This window comes from Eulemur rufifrons, chromosome 9 (assembly GCF_041146395.1).
Source record: "Eulemur rufifrons isolate Redbay chromosome 9, OSU_ERuf_1, whole genome shotgun sequence".
Taxonomy (NCBI): Eukaryota; Metazoa; Chordata; class Mammalia; order Primates; family Lemuridae; genus Eulemur; species Eulemur rufifrons.
Window position 1 is genome coordinate 43,953,886 of NC_090991.1, and position 21,592 is coordinate 43,975,477.

The 21,592-nt window shown below is 41.6% G+C and overlaps 1 protein-coding gene and 2 non-coding genes across 4 annotated transcripts; 2 read left to right on the forward strand and 1 right to left on the reverse strand.

The window, feature by feature from the left end:
- Positions 1–1,233: 1,233 nt before the first annotated feature.
- KPNA2 (karyopherin subunit alpha 2) lies at positions 1,234–10,709 on the reverse strand. 2 transcript variants are annotated; one of them, XM_069481625.1, is made up of 11 exons: positions 10,625–10,709; positions 9,193–9,290; positions 8,906–9,043; positions 6,186–6,274; positions 5,057–5,325; positions 4,705–4,799; positions 4,345–4,608; positions 3,917–4,150; positions 3,424–3,606; positions 2,383–2,532; positions 1,234–1,733 (listed from the first exon to the last, which is right to left on the reverse strand). In XM_069481625.1, exons 2-11 carry the CDS (start codon positions 9,265–9,267, stop codon positions 1,641–1,643), a joined length of 1,590 nt encoding a protein of 529 aa, XP_069337726.1. In that variant the 5' UTR covers positions 9,268–9,290; positions 10,625–10,709; the 3' UTR covers positions 1,234–1,640. The 2 variants fall into 2 exon arrangements, with proteins under 2 accessions (XP_069337726.1, XP_069337724.1); XM_069481623.1 differs by having other exon boundaries at positions 9,139–9,290.
- A 414-nt stretch (positions 10,710–11,123) lies between these two features.
- Positions 11,124–11,228, forward strand: LOC138392726 (U6 spliceosomal RNA). The gene has a single exon (XR_011235010.1). It is a non-coding gene; the product is annotated as a U6 spliceosomal RNA (small nuclear RNA).
- A 7,165-nt stretch (positions 11,229–18,393) lies between these two features.
- TRNAR-CCG (transfer RNA arginine (anticodon CCG)) lies at positions 18,394–18,466 on the forward strand. Its single transcript has one exon. It is a non-coding gene; the product is annotated as a tRNA-Arg (tRNA).
- The last annotated feature ends 3,126 nt before the right edge of the window (positions 18,467–21,592 follow it).

The window sequence follows — 21,592 nt, forward strand, 5'->3', positions numbered from 1 at the left end:
TCATGGTTTTGTAGAGAACTTTAAAACCCAACTGTTAGCTGCAAAAGGGAATTTATGTGCATGTTGATGAACTGGGGAAAGAAAATCCTTGTAGCCAGGAAGGTAAATGGAATTTTCTTGCATTATATTACTATTGACTTGAAAAAATGTTTTACTTTACTGAATACAGTAGCCCTTTATAAGGTCATAAATCACTTTACACCCACACCCCCACTTCTACCACCAATAGCTTTTTATCTTCTATGGGGAAAAAGGCAGATAAACCCGTCAGATTTCAGCAGTGGAGGCTTGGCTCATTACTTTTCCACTAACCAAATGAGCAGAAACTGTAGCACTGTACTTTAAAGATACATTTCATTTTTCCTAAGACTTAGGGAGTGCTGTAGTTAACACTTTGCAGTTTCTACTGAGAATCCATTCCCTGTTCTGGTGACAGCATAGATATTCCTTAGAGTAGTGGCTATCAACCTGCACTGCACAGGAGCACTTAGGAGTTACGTTAAAAAAAAAAAAAAAAAAAGGCCGGGCGCGGTGGCTCACGCCTGTAATCCTAGCACTCTGGGAGGCCGAGGTGGGCGGATCGTTTGAGCTCAGGAGTTCGGGACCAGCCTGAGCAAGAGCGAGACACCATCTCTACTGAAAATAGAAAGAAACTATATGGACAGCTAAAAATATATATAGAAAAAATTAGCCGGGCATGGTGGCGCATGCGTGTAGTCCCAGCTACTCGGGAGGCTGAGACAGGAGGATCGCTTAAGCTCAGGAGTTTGAGGTTGCTGTGAGCTAGGCTAACGCCACGGCACTCACTCTAGCCTGGGCAACAGAGTGAGACTCTGTCTCAAAAAAAAAAAAAAAAAAAAAAAAAGACGACACAGTACTTGGACCCTCACCCCTCATAAACTAAACAGAACTTCTGGGTAAAATTTCCCAGGCGATGCCAGCGTGCAGCCAGGACTTACTTGGAACCTCTTCAGTCCTGAGGTCTGGGAGGAACGAATTCCACTTGCAGCCCTAGGACCCATGACTAAATTTAAGATTTTTAGCCCATCTTCTTGGCCAGTGAGACTTAAGGGGACATTGGCTGGGGGCTTCTGGGAAATTTTTTTCATTCTTCTGTGAAAACTTCTGAAACTTTTTCTGGCTGGAGTGAAGAGAATGTCAAGTGTAGATGTGCCAACAGCCATTATTACCAAGAATGAAGACAACATACACCAAAGCCAGGACTCAGAATCAAGCAGGAAAAGTCATTACCTTTGCATCCTCGATGACACCACAAACTTTACATCAAAAGAATGAAACCAGGACTACCTCCGGCCACATCAGTGAGGTTTGGTTACCCTTCACTTGCAGCATCAAGAGCCCCAAATTAGAAAGCAACATGTAGGGATGATGAAGTAAAGGGTGGACTTTAATCTTTATTTACAGGACACTGCAAGATATGAAATTTCACATAGAAATAAGAAACCCTTTTAGAGGACAGGCTTCATACAGTATGTACAGTTTGGAACTGTTCAAGTATAGTTTCATCATAAAAAGTGCTACAATAACAAACCACATTTAAAAAGAGTTCTTAGTAGAGAAATAGTAAGACAAACTTATACCAAACAGTACACGACAACTTAATGCCTCAACTGTACAATCTAAAAGTTAAAGGTCCCAGGATTCCCATCCTGAACTTGGAAGATATAGCCTTCAGAGGTAGTTTCTGGCAGTACATTTTGATCTTCCTCTTCCTGGAAATAAAACAAACAAAAAACAATAATATAATCCCACAAATGTGGCACATTTCTAAGCAGTAGGCTGCCTGGAAGTCTGTATTTACGCTTAAGGTCTTCATCTGCATATTTTACCTGTAACCCTGTACCACATTCTAACATTTGACAAAGGGGAAGGAGGGCTGCTGAAACTTTGCCAAATAATGAGTGCCTGCCTGGGAGAGGGAGGGTCTGAATAGCTGAAAGCATACTACAGTAACACAAAACTAAGTTGAGGCTGGGATAGGTAGCTCACACCTATAATCCTAGCACTTTGGGAGGCCAAGGCAGGAGGATCACTTGAGGCCAGGAGTTTGAAACCAGCCTGAGCAATACAGGGAAACCTCGACTCTACAAAAAACAGAAAAACTAGCCAGATGTGGTGGCACGTCCCCACAGTCCCAGCTACTCGGGAGGCTGAACTGGGAACATCGCTTGAGCCCAGGAGTTTGTGGCTGCAGTGAGCTATGATGATGCCACTGCACTCTAGCATGGGCAACAGAGTGAGACCCTATCTCAGGGGAAAAAAAAAAAGAAAAAGAAAAAGAAAAGTATAATGGGGAAAAAATCTTATGGGCTTGTCCTTACGTGTATATTTTCCAAGTTAATATTACCATCCATTACTCACCTCTACAGAGAAATACTTCTCAATCAAGTTCAATGAAGCCTTGTACACAGACTCATTTTCATGGTTTTGTAAAGCTTCAATTTTGTCCAAGCCTCCACATTCTTCAATCATTATACTAAGTTTCTCAGTTTCACCTAGTTTCTCAGCAGCCTAAAAAAAATTCCAAGTTTACTGGCCTATACTCTGAATGTTCTAATGAAGAAAACATCCATAATTTGAATATTGATATGTCAGACAAAAAGCAGTTCCTTCAACAATCCTATGATAGTTTTATGTCCACTTACGTAATCTCAAAGTGTAGTCAATGTGTCTAAGAGCAGAGATGGTCTATGGTGTGCTGAAAACAAATTCCTTAGACTAGAATATTTGTTGATATTATTAAAAATTTATTGGGTATAAGGAATGGTATGGAGGTCAGATTTCTTTTAATGTCCTCAACTTTTAAGAGATACATAAATATCTGCAGATGAAATAATGGATTTGTTTCTAAATAATTTAGGAGGCTTAGATATAGGGAAGTAGAAAAATTGGCCACATATTGGCAAATTATTTACATGCAGTGATGGAAAAGCCAGCATTCATTTCTAGACTCAACTTCTACATGTAAAAATTTCCAGAATCTGAAGTTGATGAGTAGGGCTTTCTATCGCTACGACAAAGTGCCATATGCTTGCATGCTTGGATCCATTAGGGATGGAACCAGAAGAAAAATATAATTAGATAACTGAGTCATTCAAATTTAATTTCACCAAGATTCAGTATGAAATTCAGAAATAAAGAGAATTAACAAAATTGGTATGAATAATCTCCACATAAGAACTTGACTTCAATTCAGGTTACATCACCCAGTTGTCATCTCCTTTATATCTTTTATAATCCCTGTCACATTTTATATTAAGAGTGTGGCCCACATACACAGGCTTTCTGATTCTGTGGCCTACTAATGAGTAAACTTAGCTGCACTCCTCCTAATCTAAATAGTAAACCAATTACTGTATTATTAAGCCCAAATTCAAACAAAGCCACCTTGTTAGGACTTACCTGAAAGATATTTGAAATGGCATCCAGAATAACCAGAATAACTTTGGTATCTTTCGCAGTTAAGAGGTTCATCAATGGTTCTATTATGCCACAATGAACAAGGTATACAATCTGTTCAACTGTTCCACCACTTGTATAGTTGGTCACAGCCCATACAGCTTCCTTTTGTGTCTTAAAGTCTGCCTAAAAAACATAAAGAAATAATCTTATTCCAGAACAATCATACAAATAAGATTCTGAAGTACTGTTTCACAAAACGCACAATGACTAAAACTACCAACTGGTTTTACCCAATTTTAAGTGTAAGGGGTTACTGAATATTTAGCAAAGGACTCCAAGTAGAACCCAACCTTATACATTAAGAACCTTACCTATGTTCTGGTTACTGTGAACAAATAAAAATAAAAATAAAAATAAAATAAAAGAAACTTACCAAGCACAGCTTGTCTCTAAATACTAAAAATCATTTGATTAAATCCTAAGACTTCATTACCTTAGAGAGAACACCAACGAGGAATGGGACTAATCCATGATTCACAACTTGCTGTATCTGATCCTGCCGGCCAGCTGTGATATTTGACATCGTCCATGTAGCTTCCTTCTGAATATTAGTTTTGGGGTTGGTCAGCAGGCTGGGAAAGACAGCAAGTGCTCCTGCATCAATCACAACCTGCGTCTGTTCATCTGTCCCAGTGACAATATTCCCTATGGCTCTTAGTGCAGGAGTCTGAGGAAAAAAAAAAAAAAAAAGTCGATGCTGGTGGTTACCTTTTACTTTTTCCAGTACTGCTCAAAAATTCTGTATCCTAAAAGTTTTGACAAGAAACCCACCATGGCCTGAAATAGGCAACAGTTCAATATTAGTATCAATTGAATATGCTTCTTGTACTTTATATTCTAATCTATAAATTAACAACTTACCACAATTGGCAATTCGGTAGCTCCTAGAAGCTTCACAAGTTGGGGCACAACTCCTGTTTTCACAACCATTTCAATCCTTTCATTTGGACCATCAGTAAGGTAGGAGAAAGCCCAGCAGGTATCTGCTAATACCTCTGGGTCATCGTGATGCAGGAGACGCACTAATGTAGGAAGAATCTGTTCAACAGCATCTAATGGTGGTGCAGGATTCTTGTTGCGACAAAGGTTTGAAAGTGTCCAGGTAAGATTACGTAAGTAACCACACTGAGGGAAAAGAAATAAGCAATGAGAGGTTCTGTCTTTTGAGGAGATGCGGTACATTAGAATCAGTGAGTAACCATACTGATGGTAGTAACTTACTGCTAAAGATGACATATCAGGAACAGCCAGAAGAGCCAACAGTGGGTCAACTGCACCATACTTGATAACCAAGTCTCGGAAAACTGAACCATCACCTGAAAAACAGGCAAGATTAATCATATCTTCTCATCTAGCACCATCTATGTTCAGTGACTAATGCATCAGCAAATGTTCTCAAACTTACTCAGATGCCGCTCTGATGTCTTTTTTAAGATGCTACTTTCATTCCTAGTAAGGGCCTGAAGCAGGCTCAAAACTTGTCACAAAGGTCACTATTACTTACAACAAGGCCCTTCTCCCAACTTCATTACAATTAGATACATTCAGTCAAAAGAATTTTAATTCCAAGTACCTGCAATGTTTCCTAGAGCCCATACGGCTTGTTCACTGATGTGAGCATAGGGAGATGCCAACAGAGAAATGAAGGCTGGGATAGCACCTCCATCTACCACAGCCTTGGTCTGTTCTGATGTCCCAGAGGCAATGTTAGTGAGCGCCCACGCAGATTCAAACTGAATGGGACTACAGTCAGTTCTGCCCAAGAAGGACACAAATTTTGGAATCAAACCAGCCCGGATTATGTTGTCTATGGGGGGCTGTTTTTCTCTAGAAAGTAGTTTCCTAAGGGGAAACAAAAAAAGAAACATAAGTTGAAAATGATTTAAAAAGGTGGTGTGAAAACCAATTTAAAATGTAATTCAAGAGATTAGAACTTTAGACAACCTTTTTAAGTGAGGCACTAAATGCTGAGACATCCTGGAACTTAAGAGAAGCCAAACAGATTACTCTAATGGTGCTACGTATATGGTATAGGTAACTACCATTTTCCAAAAATCAAAGTATTACCAGTAATGTAGATTACCCTTCTCTCTGCATCCCTGAAGAAATTGACTATAGATCTTATCATTTTTTTTTTTTTTTAACTTTGACAACCCAACAGGATTATGCTCATTGTTAACTTGTGTTTCCCTGACTGCTAGTGGGGTTAAATGTCTTTTCCATGATCATTTGTCATTTGGATTTGTTCTTCTGCATACTGTCAAGCTACAGAAATTATTAATCCTTTCTATTATGAATGTCACAAATATCTGTATGGTCAGAAGTAACGGTGCAAATGTACTTATTTTCTAAATGATCTATTGCCAGGTGCAGTGGCTCACACCTATAATCCCAACTTGGGAGGTTGAGGTGGAAGGATCACCTGAGGCCAGGAGTTCAAGACAAGCCTGAGCAAGAGTAAGACCCTATCCATCCATCTATCTATCTGTCAACCAATAAATACATCAATGAAACTATCATTCTAAATGGACGTTATCAATCCCACTATTTCCTCCTTTCCTTGCCTGTGGCTTGAAATGTCATTTTGATAAAATCTTTATCAAAATGGCTTAACTTTTTTTACTCACACTGTCTTCTTCCTGCGGAAAAGTCTATAAAACCTAATTTCTTAGGTTACCCACGCTATAACAGACAAGACTTACCTGGCAGCTTGAGTAGCTTGGAGCTGGCTTTCGACATTGGTGCTATTTATGCCTTTGACAATGTCATCAACAGACCAATTTACAGTGCCCTAAAAGTGAAATATTGCAAATTATCATTAAAATTAAAGCTTGTAATCTATACATTTCCATGGTAGAGTGTTGCAAATATAAAAGTATGTGCAGTCTCAGGGGGACCAAGCTAAAAAATAAAAAAGTATGTTGTGAATCACAGTAGAAAGGTTTGAGAATCAATGCAGCCGTTAATGTAAAAAGAGCGTCCCTTTCTCTCTAGGGCTTATAACCTAACAGGAAAAATGTGACAAGCAGACAAATACCACAAAACAAGTGGTAAATATACGTTGTGTTATACAGCACTTTCCATTTTGGTGTAGAACCAGGGAACTACAGAATCCTGAGAAAGGAGTGTCTTTCCTGCTAGACTGACCAAGGAGTACTAAAGATGGGATTTGAGTATTAGTATCCTAGAAATAGAACATAGGTGCAAAAGTAATCGCGGATTTGGACCGTGAATTTTAAATCATCATAACTAGGCTCAAACACATCTTTATTAATCAAAATAGCAACCATTACAATCAACACACTTTTTGTCAACAAGAAACAAGTTTGTTTATTCCTGTAGTGTAAAAATCTGTTCTTTGGGATTCAATGAACTTTTGGAAAGTATTTTCTGCATGCTGCTGGTTGTGGAAGCATTTTCCCTGCAAAAAGTTGTCGAGATGCTTGAAGAAGTGGTAGTCAACTGGCAAGAGGTCAGGTGAATATGGTGGATGAGGCAAAACCTCGTAGCCCAGTATGTTCAACTTTTTAAGTGTTGATTTTGTGACATGCGGTCAGGCATTGTCGTGAAGAATTGGGCCCTTTCTTTTGACTAATGCCAGCTGCAGGTGTTGCAGTTTTCAGTGCACCACATTGATTTACCGAGCATACTTCTCAAATGTAATGGTTTTGCCAGGATTCAGAAAGCTGTAGTGGATCAGACCAGCAGGAGACCAGCAAACAGTGACAAGAACGTTTTTTTGGTGCAAGCTTGGCTTTGGGAAGTGCTTTGGAGCTTCTTCTCGGTCCAACCACTGAGCTGGTCGGCACTGGTTGTTGTATAAAATCCACTTTTCATCACATATCACAATCCGATAGAGAAATGGTTCATCGTCGTTGCATACAAGTGAAGATGACGTGATTTTTTTTTTATTTTCAGTCAGCTCATGAGGCACCCACTTACCGAGCTTTTTCACCTTTTCAATTTGCTTCAAATGCTGAACCATTGTAGAATGGTCGACGTTGAGGTCTTCAGCAACTTCTCGTGTAGTTTTAAGAGGATCAGCTTGATGACTGCTCTCAACTGGTTGTTGTTAACTTCTGATGGCCAGCCACTGTGCTCCTCCCTCATCTTCAAGGCTCTTGTCTCCTTTGGAAAACTTCTTGAACCACCACTGCACTATACAGTAGCAGTTCCTGGGTTAAATGTGTTGTTGATGTTTCAAGTTGTCTCCGCTGCTTTATGACCCCATTGGAACTCAAATAAGAAAATCGCTTGAATTTGCTTTTTGTCTAACATCATTTCCACAGTCTAAAATAAATATAAACAGCAAGTAATAAGTCATTAACAAAAAAACATAAAGCAGGAAACGCACATTAAAATGATGTATAACATAACCACATTTACTTAATGTATTCCAATATCAAATGGCAAATTTCAACAATGCTAAAACCGCGATTACTTTTGCACCAATCTAATAGTATTCAAAGAAAATGATAAATGTGGAGTGCTGAAGAAAAGCATAGTGTGAAGAAAAGATGTAGCAAAGTGCCCAGTGTCTTTGGGAAATGAAAGATAAATTTGAAAACCTAAGATGGCTCTACTAATTTATGGAATGCCTATGGAATGTGAATTTTGAGCAGAGAAAGAACAAGTCTAAAGCAGTACTTTTTAAAAAATTTTAGGGCTGGGAGCAGTGGCTCAAGCCTGTAATCCTAGCACTCTGGGAGGCCAATGCAGAAGGATGGCTTGAGGTCAGGAGTTCGAGACCAGCCTGAGGAAGAGTAGAAATGCTGTCTCTACTAAAAATAGAAAATATTAGCTGCACATGGTGGCATGAGCCTGTAATCCCAGCTATTCAGGAGACTGAGACAGGAGGATCGCTTGAACTCAGGAGTTTGAGGTTGCAGTGAGCTACGATGATGCCACTGTACTCTAGCCTGAGTGATGGAGCAAGACTGTCTCAAAGAAAAAAAAAAAAAATTGGGGAATAGTATATGGTACAGAATGAAAGAAAAGATAAATCAGGAGGCTGCTATAAATATTTCAGGAGGAAAAAGACCAGAACAAAACTGATGACAAATACAAAAAATAGAGAATACCAAAACAGGCAGAAATAAGCCAGTAAGTGATTGTTCTAGACACATTAACTTTCAGTCAACATTGGAATGATCAGGTCAAGGCTGCCAGCTAGTAAGCAGAAACGCAAGGAAACCTGAAGGAAAGGTCAGAGCAAAAGAAAGGCCTTAGCATCAGCTTCCATGGATTATGGAGAGAAGGCAGGAAAGCAGACAGACTTACTGATTGGAAGCAGAGAAAAAGATGTTTACAGATATTTAAAACCATAAGACTAGGAATGTTATTTAAATTTATTTAAATTTCTAAGAAAAGCCCCTGTTGAGTTTCTGGGCTTACCATAATTCATAAACTAAAATATATTCACCTGGTTGTTGCGGTTTTCCTGCAGTGGAGAAGTAGCATCATCAGGAAACGAGCTTACATTTCTCCTTTTCAGCATCTGGTCATCCTTCTTAGCTTTTCTCAACTCCACATTGACTTCTATTCGGCGCCGCCTCATTTCCTTGAGAAAAGATAACATTTCCATTTCACCTATCACTTAAGTTGTTGCCAAGTAAGAACATTTTTAAAAAATACCTCTAAGTTTTCATCTCTTACCCAAATACCTTCCCATTTTAAAAACATCACAGGGAAGCAACACAAGGAACTCACTGTACTGTCTTTTCCCTTGTTCTTGAATCTGTTAAGTCGGGCAGCTGGTGAATTAGCATTCTCGTTGGTGGACATGGTTATGAGACAAAAGGAGAAAGCTAGAAAATGAGAGAAGAGAAAAAATTTCTTCTGTATAATTTTGCTTTGTCAATAAAGAGCAACAAATAAGAATAGAATTATCAAGCATATATTGAATCCACACCTATATACTAGAGGAGGACTGTCATGTTTTCAGCACTATGAAATAGTTTTAATCAAAAGATAATTGTCCCCTCCCCTCAGAAGGGTTGAGACTTCCTGGAGCAGCACTGTCCATCAGAAATATAATACAAGCCATACAAATTTAAATTTCCTAGTAGCCACATATTTCAAAAAAAGCAAAAAGTGAAATTAGTTCTAATAATTTACTTTTTAAAATTAAAACACATCCAAATATTATCATTTCACCACGTAATCAATATAAAAAATATCAAGATATTTTACACTCTTTTTTTCATGTTATGTCTTTGAAATGTTACAGCGTATTTTTAATTCGTACTAACCACTTTTTAAATGCTCAGTAGCCACATGCATCAACCGTTTTGGACAGTGCGTCTGTAAACTCTTACAGTCCGTAATAGTCGACTGAAGACAAGGTAGGGGAACCGAGTTAAAGTTAAAATCTACGCCCTAGAGCAATAAATGAAAATCCTCTGGATGCTCTCCCTACTTTCCTGTCTTTAAATGGCCAAAATGAGTCCATTCGCCATACTTGAAAGTTAAATACGAATTTGGCTCATCATTACATTACGCATCCTTCCGTAACATTTTTTTGGCAACACTGAACACGTAGTGGTGCATCTTAAGCATCTCACATTTTCATTTCCAGGGACTTCGAGTGCATGCACTTAGGATGACATCAGCTGTGCGTCATTCATACTCAGATACTTAAGAGCGGTTTCCAAAAGGTGACAAAGTCAAAGCCCTTCTTATGACTTGCTGTTTTTAATTCCATTATGCTCGTCTACGGCTTTGTGACACAGCTAACCAGGGCCTACGTGTTAGAGATACTTAATTCTCCCAACTGCCACCTCCATGTCCAGCGCCCTCCCCTCGGCCCCCCGCCCCGGGGAAGATGCAGCAACGAACGGTGGAGGGAGCCAGAGCCACGAGGGCCTGCCCGGGACATTCGCCTTCGGGCCTGTCTCTGATCCTCCAGGCCGCGACGCGCTAAGGCTTTCGCTGCCGTTCACAGACAGCCCTATTAGAGCCCTAAAGCCCCAGCCCGCGCATCGCTCAACTAAGCCGCCTACTCAAACGAACGACGCCCCCGAGGCCTAGTCAATGAGGGAGGCCAAGGCCAGGCCCGGGGGGTACCCGGGGCCTTTCTCCCGCCAACAAGAAGCCGGGCCAGCCGTTACCGCTAGGGCCTGGCTGGCCACTGAGTTTGTACCTGCACAGCGAGCTCAAGCTTCCACAGGAGGCGGTGTAGGAACTCAAGAGGCTGTGAGTCGGCGGCCCTAGAAACGTCCACAGGAACTGAGCCTGAAGACCGTTTGGCTCGTGCAGCCGGCCGGCGCGATTTAAATTTCCCGGTGATTCCGCATTCTGATTGGCTGGTTCGAGCCTAAGCTGTGTGTCCATTGGTGGATTTGAAAAACACGTTGGGAGGGGTCGTAGGGACCAGACAGGGGAGAGGGATAGCATCGCGAGATGAGGGAGTGGCCGGGAAATCCCGTAGCGCCTCGCGGGCCGGAGTGGGAGGACTCCAGATCCCTGCATGCAGCGCGATTGGGTGGCTGCCAGGCTTAGGCGGCTCCGCGTTTGCTCAGTGTTTAAGTGTGTAAGGTCCTGGTGTCGTTTTTCTGGGTGGCTACCTTAAGCAAATAACACAAAATGATTCTCAAAGTCATTATCTTTATAAAAATTTTTATATAAAAATATTGATTTGTGTGCTCGCTTCGGCAGCACATATACTAAAATTGGAACGATACAGAGAAGAGTAGCATGGCCCCTGCGGGGGGGAAAAAATATATATTGATTTGTATTTTTTTTCTGATAGGGACACATCAGGAAATTGGCAGGGGTTTCTAGCCACTGCGGGAGGGAAGGGTAAAGCAGATTTATGTCACATTTTTTAGTTTCGCTTTTCTTTCTTTTTTTTTTTAATTGTGTCATAAAAGACTATAGAAGCCACAAATATAGTAACAAAAGATTTATTATGCCTGTTTCTCCAGACACTCTTCTAAGCTTTTTATTTTCAAATAATTTCAAATACAGAAAAATTGCAAATCTTTACTCAGATTTGCCAAATGTTAACATTTGCCACATGTGCTATTTCTCTTTGTATATACATATGTGTATAAATATATATGTATACATATATGTGATTTTTATGTTACTTTTTGAACCATTTGCGAGTAAGTTTCAGAATCATGTCCCTTCTAAATATTTCAGGGTGTATCTCCTAAGAAAAAAGACATTCTCTTACATAACCACACTGCAATCATCAAATTCAGAAAAATTGAACTTTCATGCTATTATTTAATACATAGTCTATGTTCAAGTTTTGTCAATTGTTCCAGTAACGTTCTATGCTTTATTTCATAGCTTTCTGATTTAAAATTTGCATTTTTTGCCATATGCTTAAAAAAAAATAAAGATGGTTATCAGAGCATCAGGATTATGGGTCATTTTGTTTCTTTCTGCAATTTTTCTGTGTTTCAAAAAGGGTATATTTTAGAAAAATTGTATTGGTTTATTTTTTTACTGTAGATAAATTCAAACACTGAACTTTGTCTATTCCTGCAGGATTAATGTGAGCCTGACTCATTATGTAGCCATCAAGGACTTCAGCGGGGGCGGGGGTTGCACTTACTCTTAATCAGCATAATCCCAACCTCCTAAATGTAAGAATGTGGAAAGAATTCACCTCTAAACCAATCACTGTGGGGCATTCTCTTAGCTACTATGAATGGCTCAGAGGCAGACACATGACCTAAATTCATCCAGTGGGAAAGCCACTGTAGAACTTTTGTTTAATGGTTAGAGGTAAGAAAGCAGACTCTGTTCTTCTGAAATGGATGTGAATCCTAGAAATTTGAATAAGAAAATTTTAAAGAAACCTTGAGAGCTCTGATCAACAGCCTGTTCTACCTCTGAAGGTTTGCTTATGTCATCCGATGCGTTTTCTTTGTATTGTCAAATTGGGTTTTCTTTTGCTTGAAAATCTTATTGTGTGCCCAGAAGTGTCCTAAGTGTTTAACATATATTGTACATTTAATCTTCACAACTCTGTGAGGTAGTACGTAACATTCCCAGCTGATTTCTTACCCTCAATCTATATCTGAGGCTTCATGGGGCATCCGATGACCAGTTCATCCGTAAGACAAAGGCCAGGCCAGGAGCTCTGCGTAATACGTTGACATGAGCTGAAGCAGATTGCTCCTAATTGGTGGGCTCATGTGGAAATGGCCCTGAAGGAGAGTAGATAGAGTAGTAAAACTCCCTAATGGGTACAACCTTGAACAGTACCTCTGGTACACATTGTTCTGAAAGGACAGATATCCTGAGGTGAGGATCTACACTGGTAACTAGTGAAAACTCATTTGTCTGGCTAGTTGTTATAATGTATGTTAATTGTTTATGTTGCCCAGCAGGTGTTCACTGTTAAAAGAGTAATTCCTGACTTTCCTGTAGGAGCCAGTGCTCACTCAAACCAGTCCATGAGGTTGTGTGAGGTTGACTCCACCCCTCGGGATAGACTCTAACTGTGATAAGCCGGGGAGAATAATCCTTCCCCTAGGTTACCGGGATTGGTTCATGCAGAGCATGTGACTCAATATGGACTAATAAAACTCTGGGTCTGGGACTTATTAGACTAACAGGGGAGAGAGACACCCCTCCCTCTACAGTTGGGATTATGATAATGGACATAAAGTCTGAAGTTATTGTGAATATTTTGCCACTATGAGGAAAGAGCCTGAGAATGGACTAACAATAGGACAGAGTAGAACATAACAGAACAGAATCAAGAAAATGAAACCAGATCCTGGTGACACTTTTAAATCCCTAATCAAGACACACCTGGGCCGGGCGCGGTGGCTCACGCCTGTAATCCTAGCACTCTGGGAGGCCGAGGTGGGCGGATCGTTTGAGCTCAGGAGTTCGAACCAGCCTGAGCAAGAGCGAGACCCCATCTCTACTAAAAATAGAAAGAAATTATATGGACAGCTAAAAATATATATAGAAAAAATTAGCCGGACATGGTGGTGCATGCCTGTAGTCCCAGCTACTCGGGAGGCTGAGACAGGAGGATCGCTTGAGCTCAGGAGTTTGAGGTTGCTGTGAGCTAGGCTGACGCCATGGCACTCATTCTAGCCTGGGCAACAGAGTGAGACTCTGTCTCAAAAAAAAAAAAAAAAAAAAAAAAAAAAAAAGACACACCTGAAGGCACGCCTATCTCTGGACTTCTTAGTTATTTAAACTGGTAAATTCCCTTTTTGCTTAAGCCAATTTTGGATTGGGTTTTCTGCCTCTTGCAACTGAAAAGAGTCATAATCAATAGTTGGAGATTTGGAAGAGTAAACTAGGAGGATTGATGACAAAGGTGGTTTGGGGACAGGGTACATGTATGGATTTCTTGGAATGAAGTTAGAGGGTGTGGATATTTGAGTCATATGAATGTTCACCCAAAGTCCTCCACTATGGAATAGGTTATTAATATTCAGGTGGCTATGATGACCTGTTCTGGATATGATCATCCTCCTCCTCCCCCAGCCAGGCCAGTGTTTGCTTAATGGGATCATGAACTACATGGCTGAGGTGGCAGAGACAGGAGCCACACACAGGCTCAGCAACTTGCAGTTCCTACTGTTGAGGCCGGTCTGGCTACCACTCCTGCTGGGTGCTCAACCAGCCCTGATATTGACTTCACACTGTGCAGGGACCATTCAATTACCTGGGGTCAGGGCACTAACACTGAACCCTTTCCATGAAGGATGAGGCAGAAGAGACATTTTATCTGAATTAGACCGTGTTTATCTTCCAATGAGTCAGTCTGCTGCCACCACCACCATCCACTCACTTTCTACAAGTCTTTTATACTGCCATGGTGCTATAGTTTGGATATTTGACCCTCCAAACCTCATGTTGAAATCTGATTCCCAACGTTGGAGACAGGACCACTGGGAAGTGTTTGGGTCACGGTGGTGGAGCCCTCATGAATGGCTTGGTGCTATCCTCCAGGTAATGAGTGAGTTTTCACTCTGTTTCACTCTATTAGTTCCCACAAGAGCTCCCCTGACAGCTGGTTGTTTAAAAAAACCAGCACCTTCTCCCTCTCTCTTGGTTCTTCTCTCGCCACATGATCTGCACACACTGGCTCCTGTTCCCCTTCCACCAGGAGTGGAAGCAGCCTGAAGCCCTCACCAGAAGCAGATGCTGCTGCCATGCTTTTTATACAGCCTTCAGAACAATGAGCCAAATAAACCTCTTTTCTTTACAAATTACCCAGCTTCAGGTATTCCTTTATAGCAACACAAGTGGGCTAAGACACATGAATTCCTACCCAACATTGCTCCGACCAAGAAACTCACTTCACAGCAAAATTACTGAATTGATCATCAAAACAATGAGATACACACTACACACCTATTAGAAATAGCTAAAATCCAAAATTGGTGTTCGTGCTGGTGAGGATGTGGAGCAAGAGGAACTCTCCTTCATTGGTTGTGGGAATGCAAAATGGTACAACCACTAAGACAGTTTAGCAGTTTCTTATGGAGGTAAACATAGTCTTACCATACGATTCAGCTTGGTGATGCTTACTATTTACCCAATGTTTTATCTTATGTCCAAACAAAAACCCAGCAAATAAATGTATATAACATCTTTAATTGCCAAAATTTTGAAGCAACCAAGATGTCTCTCAATAGGTAAATGGATGAACAAACTGTGGTACATGAGTACAAGGGAATATTATTCAATGATAAAAAGATACGAGCTATCAAGCCACGAAAAAACATGGAGAAACCTTAAATGCATATTGCCAAGTAAAGAAGCCAGTCTGAAAAGGCTACATACTGTACGATTTCAACTACTGTACATATTTTAGAAAAGACAAAACTATAGAGACAGTAAAAAGATTAGTGGTTGCAAGCAGTTTCAGGGGAGAGAGGGAGGCATAAACAGGTGGAACACAGTGCATTTTTTTTTTTTTTTTTTTTTGAGACAGAATCTCACTCTGTTGCCCGGGCTAGAGTGAGTGCCGTGGCATCAGCCTAGCTCACAGCAACCTCAAACTCCTGGGCTTAAGTGATCCTACTGCCTCAGCCTCCCGAGTAGCTGTGACTACAGGCATGCGCCACCATGCCCGGCTAATTTTTTGTATACATACATTTTAGTTGTCCATATAATTTCTTTCTATTTTTAGTAGAGACGGGGTCTCGCTCTTGCTCAGGCTGGTCTCGAACTCCTGACCTCCAGCAATCCACCCGCCTCGGCCTCCCAGAGTGCTAGGATTACAGGCGTGAGCCACCGGGCCCGGCCCACAGTGCATTTTTAAGGCAGCGAAACTATTCTGTGTGATACTGTAATGGTGGATAAGTGACACTATACATTTGTCAAAACTCTTAGAATGTACAACACAAAGAATGAACTGTAAACTAAGGACTTCAGTTAAGAATAATGGTATCAATATTAGTTTCTAAATTATAGCAAATGTACCACACTAATGCAAGCTGTTTATAATACAGAAAGGCCCAGCACAATGGCACACACCTGTGATCCTAACACTTTGGGATGCCAAGGTGGGAGAATCCCTTGAGGGCAGGAGTTCCAGAAGCAAGAGTGAGATTCCCCATCTCTACAAAAAAAGAAAAAAGGTAACAGGAAAAATTGGGGCGGGAAGGTGAAGGGGTGTAGGGGAACCCTCTGTACTTTCCACTCACTTTTTCTGTAAACCTGAAACTGCTTTTAAAAAGTCTGTTAAGAAAATATGTTGCGATGTGAAAACTGAAACCATGTCAGTAAACTGTTTATATTCTTCTACATTAAAATCCACTAGTCTGAATTCCACTAGGATGGACCTTTTACCCCTGCATGATTTTCCAACATTATGCATTGGTCATTCAGAACACATTGGACTACGAGTTATGCAAATCTTCCAAGTGCTGACACCTTGCCTTGTGCAACATCAGAACATCACATTCATTATAGCAGAAGAGTCTTTAAGTACCTGAAAGCTATCACTCTCACCCCAGTGGTGGATACAAGATTTCAGGCTTTTTAATTTTCTCTTAAAAGTTTAAGTTGTTTCATTAACCACAAAGTGTAAATTATTTTCCTTGAAATGACATGTTCACTTTGTTTTGTTTTTTGGGGGGGTGTGTGTGTGTGTTTTAGAAACAGGGTCTTACTCTGTTGCCCAGCTTGGAGTATAGTGGAGCTATCATAGCTCACTGCAGCCTGGAACTTCTGGGCTGAAGCTATCCTCCTGCCTCAGCCTCCCAGAGCGCTGGGATTATAGGCGTGAGCCACCACGCCCCCCTGTTTATTTTCTAAAAAACATCTGTAAAATGCCCAACTTTGAATAATCTAGTTTGTCTGTCAGTTGGTCTTTCAAGTAAAAACAACTTGAAACAAGTTATTCCATTGAAAAAGCAGCTACTTCAGCCTGCAACTCAAAACATTCCACAACCGTTTCCCTCAACCGGCCACCACTGTATTTTGCTCGGTAGGTGGTAGACGTGATTTATGTACCCTTCCCATTTTTGTCAAACAAATTATCAAAAAGATGTGTATTCAAACATTAAGACTTAATACACTTAATTATTCTTATAGCATCACTAAGAACATTCTTAAGTCAAGCCGGCTTTTCCCCCATATCAGTGCGTGGAGGTGAAGAATATGACTATTACTAGTTTGGTGCCACTGCCTTAAATTCACTGTGTCAGTTTCACCCGCTATTGCTTCTGCGCCATCGAGGCAAATGTCAACGCAATGAATAATGTCTCAGTTTTCATTAAAAGCGTCTTCTTGGAGGCCTCAGAGTTAACAGGCCGGCCTCAGATAATATTAATAAATGTAAGTGGCATATCACACACAGACGAGATTTGAAAGATACCCGATCTCTTAAAAAAAAAAAAAAAAAAGCCTGAAAGATATACACCAAAAAGTTAATACATTTTGTAATAGTTAACTCCGAATGATAACATTTTGGTCAATTTCAATTTTTTTTTTGTTTGGCTTGTTACTTGTCTAACAAGACGAAATCGTACATATTTAAAAACCACAAATCTAGCATCTTTACAAACAACAAGCAAAGAGATATTGTGCATAGAACCAGAAAGTCTCTAAATCTTTACCTAACACCTAACTTTAGGATGAAAAAAAAACTTGTATTATTTTGTATTTAGGGACATTGTTTTGTCCATTTTCCCTTTAATCTGAAGGGGAAGAGGAGTCGGGGGGGAAGAGGAGTCGGGGAGGAAAACGGATGTAGGTGAGTGGCCAGGAGAGAGGGCTGGCTTTCAGGTTTTCTTGGGGTGGAAAACTGTGTTCACCCAGGGATCCGCCAACAGTCCCCGGCACATAATAGGTTAACAAACTAATGTGTGTTGAATACAAGCGGGAAACAAAGGAAAGAAGAGGGCTGTAAAGGAAGAAATGAAAGGAGGGTCGGGGGTGGATGCGTGAGGATCTCGCCGTATGCGAGCGGTTTCTACCGCGGGCTGCGCTGAGGAAGTTCCCTCAGTGGAAGACCCCGGGGAAATTCGTAAAATGCAGGCGCCCGGGTCCGCCCAGGTCGACTGAATTACAACATGCTGGGGCAGGCCTTGGAGTTTAGTTTAAAGTTCCGTTCTCCCCAGGTGAGCCTAACGTGCAGGCAGGGCTGAGAACTTCCAAGATGAACCCATAGGGAAGCACACCGCAGACACACGACCAAGCAAACAGCCACGCTGACCACAGGCCGTAGAGTACAGAGAGTCTCGCGCAGGCGCGCAGGGGAAGGCGCGGCCGGTCCCCGTCGACGGCGCAGGCGCACTGGGCGCTCAGGCCGCAAGCCGGAAAGACCGCGCAGGAGGGCGCAGGCGCGCGCTGCCGCCGCTGGGGGCGTCTCCCAAATCACACACCGCCCAGCGAGAGACCGGAGTGCGCGGGGGCGGGGACGCGATGATGGCATCCCGTAAGGAGACGGCGTGAGAACCCGGATTCTGTGGTGACCCAGTGGCCTAATGGATAAGGCATCAGCCTCCGGAGCTGGGGATTGTGGGTTCGAGTCCCATCTGGGTCGCACGGAGATTAATTTTGGCGGAGACAAAGGCGATGATGGACAGTGCAGATTGTGAGATGGTTATTTCGCCTCTCTGCAGAGGTCGAGGGCAACTGTATTACACATTAAGAGGTGTATCTGCGCGATTTGAAAACGCTGTATGTAAATGAATGGATACAAAAATACAGTTAGAAGGAGTACGTTCTAGTGTTCGGTAGCACAGCGGGGTTACTATAGTTAACAGTAATTTATTGTATATCTCAAAATAGAAGAGAAGATTTGGAATGTTCCCAACAAAAAGAAATGGTAAATGAGGTGATAGATACCCCAATTACCATGATTTTATCATTACACATTGTAAGTATGTATCAAAATATCACATATATCCCCATAAATATGTACAATTATGTATCAATTAAAAATTTCAACAACAAAACACTGTAACTGAGAGCTTGCAAGTGAATGCTAAATCTGCCCCCAAAGAACATTTACTTTAAAAAAATTTTTTTTTAATTTTTAAAAAGTTTATTTTCCTATCTTTATTGAGGTGTAATTGAAAAATAAAAATTGTATGTATTTAGGAAGGATCATTTACTCTTGCTTAACTTATATTGATTTTTTAAAAGAAAAAAGCCTTAGGAAGCAAAACTGGAGACTAGACAGATGGGATCGCCTCTTTTTCTGTCTACCTTTTCAAGCCAGCTTCCCAATTGGGCAGCCACACTTGCAAAAGTTTCTCCCTATCCTTATCCCAAGGGACGTGTGAGCAGATCCAACTATGCTGGCTCCTACACATAATTTATAGTTTCTGTCTTCAAAGTATTATGAATAAGAAATTCTAGCTAGAACATATCATTGGGTGTAAATGTGTGTCTGTGTGGGGTGGGTGTGTTTGATCTGCAGAAATACAATCACAGTTTAAATTTTTCAGATCGGTTCACTTGACTAGCCTGAAAAGTTTTGGGGTTTTTTTGTTGTTTCTTTCTGAGACAGAGTCTTGCTCTGTCGCCCTGGCTAGAGTGCAGTGGTGTCCTCACAGCTCAGTGCAACCTCAAACTCCTGGGGTCAAGTGATCCTCCTGTCTTAGGGTCTCAGCCTCCCAAATAGCTGGGAATACAGGCATGCACCACCACGCCAGGATAAGTTTTCTATTCTGTGTGTGCGTGGGGGGGTGCGGGGCAGGTCTCGCTCTTGCTCTTGAACTACTGGCCTCCAGCTATCCTCCCGTCTTGGCCTTCCACAGTGCTAGGGTTACAGGTGTGAGTCACTGTGCCCAGCCAGAAAAGTTTCAACTCTTCATGTTAACTTGTATAAAAGGAACATCACTGAGTTAATTCCTATTGTTTAAAAACAACTAAACACTAAAGGCACTAAATGTGAGTCTGAAACAGAAGAAGGACGGCAGTAGAAAAACTAGTGGAATCAAAATACAGTGTGAAGTTTAGTTACTTGTACTGTACCAACGTTGACTTCTTAGTTTTGACAAATGTGTGCGGTAACATAAGATGTTACCATTAGGGGAAACTGGGTGAAGGGTATACCAGAACTCTGCACTATCTGCATCTTTTCTGTAAATCTGAAATTATTCCAAAATAAAAAGTTTATTTAAGACAATCTCAACTACTAAACAACCAGTGGAGAATTTTAACTGACATCCTTATCCCTTTTTTTAAGATTAGGAATTAGTGCTGACTTTTTAAACCAGAAAGCATTCACAAAGAAGACCAGGGGATAATTTCCTGCTCTATTCCTAGTATCTCAGAGTTGGGAGGTGGTATCCACATTAGGTCCTTGCATAGAGTAGGCACTCAAAACATCTGCGTTGTCTCCTTTCTCTCACCTGTAGGCAGTGTCTGGGGAAAACAGACAGTGACAATGTATCCCTGGTCCCCCAAATGCAAGATTGCTCTCAGATATTGGAATACACAGCCCCAAGGACTGGGTATAACAAATTCATCCTCTGGGCTTCTGACGGGGCTGCTTAGTCCTCCACGTGCTACCTGACTCTCCCACCTCATTCCTTCTCTTCAGCTTCTTTTTTAGAAAAGTTTCTTCTTCCTGGCAGATGCTTCTTGGCTCGCACACCATAGTTCATTCAGCTGAAGTCAGCACACACTGATTAAATGCCTACTGAATAAGGTAGATTCCAATCACTCAATGCAAATTTCACATTTTCCTCTTCCTTCCACCTCTTGCATCTACTACATTCCCCATTGCTTCCCTCTCCTGTCCCAAAGGAAGAGGTGTCCCTTCCCCAGTCCCAGGCCAGCCCCTCTGTCTGCCTTTGTGCTGAGCCCATCCCCTCTCTCCTCAGGAAAACTGCCTGGCACTTAGTAAACACTCAAAGTCGTGAGCTCATTAGTTTCCCTTCTTGCCTGTGTCTTTAGCTTGCCTCTCTGCTAGTTCTTTCCTGAGTCCAAAAACATCCTACAGGTTCTCCATCCCTTCCAAGTTCAGCCCTGCTCCTATGGCCCCTCTCATGAGTCCTGGCTGCCCTCTCTCCAAGCAGCCAGGCTGCTGCAGAGGCAGTGTCCCTGTGTCCAGTGTCTGTTCTCCACCTGCCCCGCCCACTCCCCTGCCACCTGGCACATTCCTCCCCAACAGTGGCCTCTTAATTGGCAAATTTAAGACACACCTTTCAGTTCTTGTCTTGCTTGACTTGTCCCTAAAGTCTGAAATTCTTGACTAGTCCTTCCTTCTTGAAACACTCTTTGCCCAGGCTTCCAGGAAATCTTTTTCTTGGTTCTCCAGACAACTCCTCAGACTCCTTGCCTGGTTCCTTCTTGTTGCCAACAATGGAAACAAACCAGCCCAACCTAAGCAAAGCAAATCATAATTCACTGGAAAGATATGTGGGAGGAGGAGCTGGAGGACGAGGTTGGGGAACCCGCAAAAATCAAAGACCTATCGGAGGCCCTGGAAAAGCAAGAGGGTGGAAGCACTGCAACTCAGAGCCAGATGGCACCACCGTAAGTAAGCACCTCTGACGGTTTTCTTCTTCCTAGGGCCACTTACTCCAGAATCAAGGTTCCAGGGAAAAGCTACAGTTGGTCCAGTTTGGGCTATGGACTTTTCTTTTTTCAAAAAAATTTTTTCCCAGAGGATCTCGATATATTGCTCAGGTGGAAAAACTCCAATAGAGCAGCC

What these genes read in the sequence shown, in the direction of transcription:
- KPNA2 (XM_069481623.1), bottom strand. Translation starts at nt 9,267, where the DNA reads ATGTCCACCAACGAGAATGCTAATTCACCAGCTGCCCGACTTAACAGA. An exon ending in TAAAATGGGAAGGTATTTGG is followed by an intron (nt 9,044 to 9,138) that starts GTAAGAGATGAA and finishes TCTTTTCTCAAG; the next exon opens with GAAATGAGGCGGCGCCGAAT. An exon ending in AGAAGTATTTCTCTGTAGAG is followed by an intron (nt 1,734 to 2,382) that starts GTGAGTAATGGA and finishes TTTTATTTCCAG; the next exon opens with GAAGAGGAAGATCAAAATGT.